Source organism: Triticum aestivum, chromosome 5D (genome assembly GCF_018294505.1).
Source record: "Triticum aestivum cultivar Chinese Spring chromosome 5D, IWGSC CS RefSeq v2.1, whole genome shotgun sequence".
NCBI lineage: Eukaryota > Viridiplantae > Streptophyta > Magnoliopsida > Poales > Poaceae > Triticum > Triticum aestivum.
Genome location: NC_057808.1, coordinates 377,261,416 through 377,270,350, shown reverse-complemented (window position 1 = coordinate 377,270,350; position 8,935 = coordinate 377,261,416). Strand labels below are relative to the sequence as shown.

Below are 8,935 nucleotides of genomic sequence, written 5' to 3'. Positions count from 1 at the left end.
TTGAACTATATAATTTGTATTGAACTATTTGTTGTTGTACTATTTTGTTGAAGTATTTGATTTTTCTGTGATGAAATATGTGATAAAGAAAATATTTATGTTGATAATTGAACGCCAGCCACGGCGAACCACGCTGAATATGGGTCTATTCTCGCCCATATGGGTCCTTTATTCGCCGGAAGGGGCTGAAAAGTGGGCCAATATCGACGCCTGGGGGCGACGAGTGGGCGTAAAACCGGCCCCAGCGCCGATTGTATCGCCGGGGCGATTTTTATGCGTCGGGGGGTCAATGGGTGGAGATGCTCTAATGCCGACATCCCTTGCAACAGGAAAGCAACTGATCCTGCAAATCTCCATGGCCGCAGCCCGCTAGCTTGCTCCAACAGTGATACATGTTCCCACATGGCCCTTGTGAGCTACGACATCATCGAAAGGTCGCCGGCCAGCTAGATTCCCCTCTTCCGGCCACGCATCTTTCCCTTTCTACCGGAGATACGCAGCGGGGAGGGAGAAAAAGCTCATCATTTGACGCGAACATCTCATGGTATGGTGTCGTGTATTCATCTCGTCTCATGTTCCGTCCATCAACCTCCCTTGCCTATACATATTTTTGTCGGCCATTCCCCGGGGCATCATGGATCGAGTGCGCCCAAAAAGTTGATCTCCGGGCCATGCGTCCCCGTCCTCGTCGTGGAAAGAAGATCTGGCAAGCTGGGCTTTTTATTTTTTTGCTCCTCTCTCACTTGCACTCACTCACGGTTGTTTCTTTTCTTCTAGTTTTTTTTACATGCATGCACACACATGTAGGTCAAAGCTCCATGCAAGTTTATATGTGTGTGCGAGGGTTAGGCTAGCCTGGGAACGGGATGCATGGAAGCCCCTTTGTTTTTGGATGTATCTCCGGCTACATGCCATTGCCCCTTTTCCTCTTTATCTAGAGTATTTAACCAAAAACTATCACAATTCATGAAAACGTGTCGAAAAACTATCACTTTATGATTTTGTGCCAAAAACTATCACTTTTATCCTAATTTGTTACTAAAACTACCAAGTGTGAAAAAACTGCTCGCTTTGGCTCGTTTATGATAGTGTGGCCCACATGCCAGGACGGAAAAAGTCAACACCGTTAACTTTGCCGTTGCCGTAGAAAGAGATCGAGATGGCGGCGGTCTTCACCAGAGGCGGAGAAGATGAAGTACTACGGTGGTGTGGCCGCATCTGGAGGAGACGGCGCGACCTGCAGGCGGCGCTCCGGCGCGAGCAGGGCGGCGGGGAGGTCTGGGGGAGGCGGATTCGGGGCGACCGCGTTGGAGCTCGTGGTCAAGCAGCTGCGTCAGGAGGAGCATGGAGGTCGGTGATGGGGAAGCCGGCGCGGGCGGAGGCCGGGCCAACTCGAAGACGGCCGAGGCGCGGAGCTGGCCGGGCCGGGTTGCACGGAGGGCGCGGGAGGCCGACAGCGGAGGACCTGGCGCGGCGCGTGGGGCGGAGCCGGCTGACGGTGCCCGGAACCGGCATGCAGGCGCGCGGCCAGACGAGAGCGGTGCGAGGCAGCACAGCAGCTGTCGGAGCGGGGCAGCGCGGGAGGCCGGGCCGGCCGGAGTGGCGGAGTCGGCGACGGGAATGAGCGGGCGCGCGGAGTTGCCGAGGGCGGGCGCGGAGGCGCCTGTACCGGAGCGAGACGGCGGACGAGCGGGTGCTCGGGAGCCAGGGCGGCGCGGACTGGAGCCGGCACGGAGCAGAGGCCACGCTCGCGGGCCGGGAAGCGGGCGCGAGCTGGCCGGTGCGGGAGCCGGTCAGCGGAAGGAGCAGCAGGGACGAGCCGGCGCCCGCGGGAGGAGCAGCAGCACTGTCGGGGCAGGCGGAGCCGGTCGTGCGCGGACTTGGCGAAGACGGATGGCGGAGCTGGACGGAGGAGCGACGGGGCTGCAGCTGACGGGGAGCTGCAGGCCACAACGACCCACGGGGTCGGAGGCGAGCGGCACTCAGCGGCAGCAGTCCTGAGCGGCAGGAGGGTCAGGCGACAGGCAGAGCGGAGCTGCAGCGAGGCAGAGAAGCCCGCAGGGGCGGCGCAACTAGTCTCGCCTCCGGCCCAGGCACGGCAGACTATGGCCATTATCTGGCTTGCGTCTGACTGGTGTATAGGCGGTCACGGGCGTTAACGGTTGGCCATGAGCGCTACGCCACGCTGGCACCTAAATAGTGGGGTTGGGCAGTCAGATTCGGGTTTAACCCAGTCAAAGCGAGTAGTTTTCACATTTAGTAGTTTTTAGCAACAGATTAGGACAAAAATGATAGTTTTTGGCATAAAATCGTAAAGTGATAGTTTTTCGACACGTTTCTATGAATTATGGTAGTTTTTTATTAAATACTCGTTTATCCAGGGCACGCAGACAATGGGACATGTCTCGCAGCCTTTCTGCGGAGAGGTCGGGATGCTCGCACCGAAAAGAGCACGTAGAAACTTGGCCGATGCAAGAAAGAGGGGACTAGTTTTTCCGCATGTGTAGACAGTGCCGCAATAGTGCACGGATCATAATGTATGTTCTTTTATACACATCAAATAATTAAGCTTGCCTTCTTAATGTCATTAGGCTTTGTTTGCGAAAAGACACTCTTAAGCTGGTGGTAGCTGAGGAGTATCATATATAGTACTAGTATCATGCATAGTGGCACATATTTTAGTATCAGAGATGACTTCATTTATTGTCATGCATGATAAGGAGGGGAACTTTTGGTCTATGGGTGTATCTACACCCTATATGGAAAAACAATTTAGTAATTCAATGAAAAGTCAAAAAAAATTGAAAATATTTTTGAAATAAACTTAACCTTCCATTGTACTTGTCAGAAAAATTCCACAAAAAGAAAACCAGCCTTTGACTTCTTTTCAAAAAAGACAATTTTTTGGCCAAAGTAGTGTGAATAGTGATCTATAATAACAAATAAATTTTGTCTTTTTTTCTCTGAAGTCAACGTTGGTTTTTTGTTCGTGAAAATTTATATACTAGTGCAAAAGTAAGTCAAGTTTATTCTAAAAATACTTCTGAATTATTTTGACTTTTTATTTAATTGTTTTAAAAAATTCTCCATATAGGATGTATCTATAACCAGGAACCAAAATGTATTTCCTTGCATGATACATACCAGTGATACAATAGTGAGGCGACGACACAGCCCTCAACCAGACCTTCTGCGAGCATCATGGGGAATTACCTCAAGTCAGGACTTGTTTATTTTTAGCCCGGGAAGTTGACGGGGATGACGTGAGATTTCCCTATTCCCTCGTAAACCAAATGCACAACCAATTTAACCCGGGAGAGTTATCCACGGGTGGCAGCTCCCCAGGGATCAGGCGGGGATAGGATCCCCGTGTACCAAACAAGCCTTTATAGTGCCAACTATATGCATGTAAATATTTATTATTCAATAATCAATATGGCCAATTGTGATCAATACAAAAATAGAAGGAAAATCATATTATGTTACACATGTTGTATTTTTTTATATTTAAAACCAAATTACAAACCAAGCAAAATTGATCGATGGCTCACGCGCTTGGTTTCTTCAAACAACAAAATGACAACATTGTCGTGTGCATCAATCAACAAATGGCCGTCAACATAATGGCCATCAACAAATGGCCTTGGTATTGACAAATGTGGAACAAACCATAACAAAATATAGGTATTGAGGAATTTGGAACAAACCAAGCACGTAAACCATTGTCGTGTGCATCAATCGATCATGCAAAATCTAGAGACACCGTCTCGGTTTTGAAGGAAAAAAGGGACACAGCCGTAATGCAGTAATAGTTGAGGGTTTAGAAGCAAGCGAAATGCTAATGAGATGTTGACACATTTCCATGATCGATTGATTGAGGTCTCATCCTAGCTAATATACAAGCGAGATATGTAGGAAGACAACGCGGAAGAAGCAAACCCAATCAAAGAGCAACTCGTGATCTTGTAGTATGTATACACCGCCGATAGTTTTCGGACTTGTATACACTCCGTAGTTCAGATGTGCACACAGCTAGCACCTTTTGAGCATCCGGGCCGGCACGGCGGCACATAACCACGGCCAGACCAATCGGTGAGTGACTCAGAGGCTCAGGGCGACCTGGCGGCGACGGCGGCGGCGGCACCGTCGTGCTCGACGTCGGAGACGGCGCAGTCGTCGTCGTCGTCGAGCCCGGCGCCGCCGAGCGCGCCGTGGCCTTGGCCGAAGGCTCTGGCGTGGTCCTTGAGGGAGCGCTTGTGCTTGAACTCGGAGCCGCAGAGGCAGTACCAGAGCTTGCCGCAGTTCTTCTCGTGGGTGCGCCAGTCGCCCTTGACGGCGAAGGCCTTGCCGCAGCGGCGGCAGAGGAAGGGTTTGAGGCCGTGCTTGCGCTTGTAGTGCGTCTGCAGGGTGCGGAAGTCCTTGAGCGGCTTGGCGCGCGGGTGGTCGACGTTGTTCCGGCACCCCGGCGCGCAGCAGTAGCACGGCAGCCGCAGCATCGCCGTCGGCTGGATGCCCCGCAGCGACTCCGGGCCCTTCCGGTACTGTGACCCGTGCCCCCACATGTGCATCTGCATTCACAAGTAGTTATTCATCGGCTACTTTAACAACCTACTCCCTCCGTCCACGAACAAGCGTACTTCTAACTTTTATCCTAAGTCAAAGTTTTAAACTTTTGACCAATTTTATAAGGAAAAGTAGCAGCATTTATGGCACTAAATTAGTATCACTAGATCCGTTTTGAAATGTACTTTCATAATATACCAATTTGATGTCATATATGTCACTACTCTTTTCTATAAAATTGGTCAAAATTTGAAAACTTTGACATAGAAAAAAAAGTAGATGTACACTTATTCACGAACGGAGTATGTCGATATTAATTAGGCGTCAGAGATAAACCTATGCAGAAGCAGCATGCTGCATCGTTTGATTAGCACGTACGTACTGCGCTCTTGATAGGCTGATATAATTGCTATGCACTCCCCCCGTTTTCAAATATTTGTCTTTTTATAAATTTCAACAAATGACTACATACGGGGCAAAATGGGTGAATCTACACTTTAAAATATGTCTACATACATTCGTGTATTATAGTTCATTTGAAATGTCTAGAAAGACAAATATTTGGAAACCGAAAGAGTAGTACTACGTACGAACTACATGCATGGATCATGATCATATGTCAGTTTGATGGCAGAGTTTAAGGGTTCCGTGTGTGGACATCGATGGATCAGAAGAGCATATTCATGTTCTATTCACCTTCAGGCCGGGTTGCGTTTAATGCGTTGCTCATTTCGAGGTGCGCGTGGATGCTGTTGCCCTCGGTACGTGGCTTGGCCGCATCAGTCTGTGTAGCTCAGAGGCTTTCCCCATGCAGACGTACGCAGCGGCAGTCAGTGGGCGAAACCGGCCGGAGAGAAGCCGCATGAGCGAGCGTTGACGGCTTTTGGTTGCGACGGCTCTAGTACTCCACCATACTGGCCCCTAGCTTGCGTGCTGCTTGTGTTGTGTGTTGTAGGCTTGTAGCACATGCGTGTCTGTGGTGCATGTCCGGTTCGCGCACAGCACAGTGGAACTGTCATCGGGGAGGGACAGAACACAGTGGCAAGCTAAGCTACAGGCCTCTTGCAGTCATGGACGTTGAAAGCTGCGATTGAGAACTAATTGAAGGCGGTGTAGCAAAGCCCGATCGGTTCGACGGCATGCTTAATTAGCCCTCGATGCTAGCTGGTCAGGTGTGAACCGGCTGATGAAGAAAAGCTCATCTCCCCTGATCAAAACATCCAATCTAGAGGCAAAGCTCATACAACATGGGAGCCACATGAGCCAGGACTCAGCTCGGCTGGAGTGCATGCATCCATGATATGCATGGTAGTGACCACTGGGCGATCGATCAGATCGAACCAGATCGATACACGGCGTGTTAGGAAAGCAGCAGCAGCAGCTGGCCCAGCTTTTGCATCGATCATATCGATCAGACGACACTAAGCTGCACGCACACGCTCATGTCCGTCCGGCCGTGGCCTGAGTAAGCTGTTGCATGCATCTGATTCGTCTAAAAAAAGTTGCATCATGCGTCTGATTACGTTACGTACAGAGATCGATCTTCACTGGGATCTCCACAGTGGCATCCACCACGCCACCACCCATGCATGCATGCATGCGTTCATGCATGGGTGCATTTCCAAAGAGCGCAGCGCTTCGGAAAGCTCCGGCCCCAGAAAAGCATAAAAGTTCAAAAGGTTGCATGCATGGCTCCCCCTGACGGGCCATATATGTCTTGTTCAATCACACGAAAAGGCAGGCCACTGTAGCTGTGCCATCCCTCCCGAGCCCAGCTCAATCGATCCCCGTCCAGAGACACCAGCACGTGTACGCATCTATCTATCTACCTGGTACCTACTAGCTAGTATGGCACTTCCTCGTTCCCACATGCGTGCATGAGCAGAAGAAGCTAAACCACAAGACACCAACGGAAGAGGAACTGTGCATCTGCCTCAATTGGTGCATTTGGGTCAGAAATTTGCTTAATTCAGTCCACAGAAGCATATCAGGAGAAAAATTTCAAGAGTAAGAAGATCTAGACTACGTTTTTGGCAGCTCAGTTTTTTAGAGTTTTGGGAGAATACTGTGATAAAAAAATACACTGTTTTAAAACGAGTTTGATATAGGCTTAGCATCTACAAACACAACAGTTCCATAAACCATACCCTGTTTTTTTTTTCAGTATTTTAAAAAGAGGTCTGGAGCTCTTTTATAAACCAAACCGGGAAAAATTGTGGTTTGCAGAAGCTGAAGTATTCATTGGCTGGCCATTAATTGGAATACCAAGGTTTTAGATTACTACGATTTTGAAAAACCTTTGCTGCCTGTTGGAGTATAATGTCCATCCCTTTCCCATAGTTCGGACTTTTGGATGAGTTGGCTGGAGCATGAATTCAATACTGCCAAACCAAACCGGGAATATATGTACATTTACTTTGTGCATCGACAAGAATTTTCACTAGCCCTAAAAGCCATGAACTTGGAGACTTTTCAAGGCAAAGAAGGTTTCCTAGTAAAAACCAGACATTTAAACATAAGGGGAATATCTATTAATTTTTCGTGATAGATTTGCTACATTCATACTGCTAGGCATGAACTAGTACGTTCTGAAATGGGTTTTGTTGCATTTGTCCAGAGAGGATATAAAAATGTTAGGTGGATGTCACGGCGAGGCGTACGTTGATTAATAAATTCAGGTTTTATATTGGCAGCTCGAAGCTAGCTAACAGAAGCATACGGTAACGGGACCAACACATGTGTAACGATTCCGACGTGATGTTGCTCTAACTTTATTCCCGGCAAAGGATCAGCTCCCGGCCTCCCGCGCAATTACACGCTGCGAGCTGTAGCGTTCGTTCAAGTCTCATCACTCTTGTTCGCTAGCTTCACAACTGTGGTACTAGTAGTAGAACTTTATTTATTTTAACCTACCCGCAGGCAACAGCTACAGCATTTATTGGTAGGTAATTCCAGTTAGGGACTTGCTAGGATCGATCCATCCAACTGTGCTGGAGAAAACAGGAGCTCCAAAATTGTTCGAGTCCCAAGTCCCAACAAAATGGGATCAACACAATTAGTATGTTTTGCTTAATCAAATAAATCACTAGTATGTTGTTATGAACAAAATATAAGGGGGTTTAATTTGATATAATTAACCGCCGGTCTCGTTCGTGTATCATGGTTAATTTCCAGAGAATTAATCCGATCCGTTTTAGTAGTCGAGATCAAAATGTTGCTAAGAACATAGAGGAGCAGCAACATATACTGCGGAAAATTAACGCTTAATTCTTGAAGGTGTGTGTGGCAGTGGCTCACCTGCATGTTGTTGTATCGATTGAAGGTCTTGAAGCAGACGGGGCAGGAGAACTGCGTCGGGCCGATGAGGATCTGCGTCGGCGTCGGGATCCAGTACTGCCCCTTGTTCAGCCGCCCGATCGGCGTCGAAGCGAACCCTAGCACCGGCGCCACCGCCGCCTCGTTCTCGCCGTCGTCATCTCCGTCCCCCTCGGCGCCACCGCCGCTCAGCTCCCTGCTAACGCGGTCGTCCTCTTCCTCCTCGTCGTCCCTCGCCGCCCTAGCTGCGGCCGAGATCCCGGAGATGAGGCCGGCGGCGGTGCCGGCGCTCGGCAGGCCTATATGCAGCGCCACCGTCACGTCCCCCGCTGCGCCGCCCGCCTCCGAGTCCATCGCGTCGTCGGTCGCCTTGGAGTTCAGGTCCGCGAAGAGCTGCCGTCCCGCGAGCTGCTGATTGTGGTGCAGGCTACTGCTCGCGGCTGGGCCCGGAGCTTGTTTCCCCTCCTCCCCATCCTCCTCGTCGCCGTCGTCGGAGTCGTCTGGGCCGGGGCCGGACCGCCGCTCACGCGACCTGCGGGAGGCGGGGGCGAGAGAGAGGAGGGGCAGGGCTTCCCGGAGCGGGGGCGACGACGGCGGGGCAGGAGGAGGCGGCGGGGAGAAGAAGGGGCTGGAGGAGTAGGCGGAGAGCGGAGGAGGCGCCGTCGTGGACGCCACTGGCGCCGGCACCGGCGTGGGTGAGAAGTAGTAGCGGTGCTGTTGGTAGTTCTTGAGGAAGGTCGTGTACGGGTTCTCCATGGCTCGAGCTCTGGGTAGCTCGCGCTTCTACTTCTAGCTTCCCAGGCTTGGCTAGAGAGTTTGTGTTGTGTGCACTTGTGCTGTGGTGGTTGGCAAGGGTTATTATAGGGTGCCCTGCGTGATGAGCTGACGGGCGCCAACATTTTACGGTGGAACATAGCTTACCCCATGCCGACGTTGGATATATACAGGTCTGTATAATTTTGTATTAACTTTATTAATATAAAGTTGTACAAAGCTTGAGATATTTATTTTGGGACGGAGGGAGTATATCAGTAAGATGAGAGCATAATTTCAGGCA

At 50.2% G+C, this 8,935-nt stretch overlaps 1 protein-coding gene across 1 annotated transcript; it reads right to left on the bottom strand.

Moving 5' to 3' along the window:
* Positions 1 to 3,825: 3,825 nt before the first annotated feature.
* Positions 3,826 to 8,701, bottom strand: LOC123121909 (zinc finger protein WIP2). Its single transcript, XM_044542001.1, has 2 exons — positions 7,861 to 8,701; positions 3,826 to 4,568 (listed from the first exon to the last, which is right to left on the bottom strand). The coding sequence occupies exons 1-2, from the start codon at positions 8,632 to 8,634 to the stop codon at positions 4,110 to 4,112; spliced, it is 1,233 nt and encodes a 410-aa protein (XP_044397936.1). The 5' UTR covers positions 8,635 to 8,701; the 3' UTR covers positions 3,826 to 4,109.
* Positions 8,702 to 8,935: the final 234 nt, after the last annotated feature.

Coding starts and splice junctions, on each gene's coding strand:
- LOC123121909 (XM_044542001.1), bottom strand. CDS start 8,634: ATGGAGAACCCGTACACGACCTTCCTCAAGAACTACCAACAGCACCGC. Junction 4,569..7,860: donor ATCGATACAACAACATGCAG/GTGAGCCACTGC, acceptor TTGTGAATGCAG/ATGCACATGTGGGGGCACGG.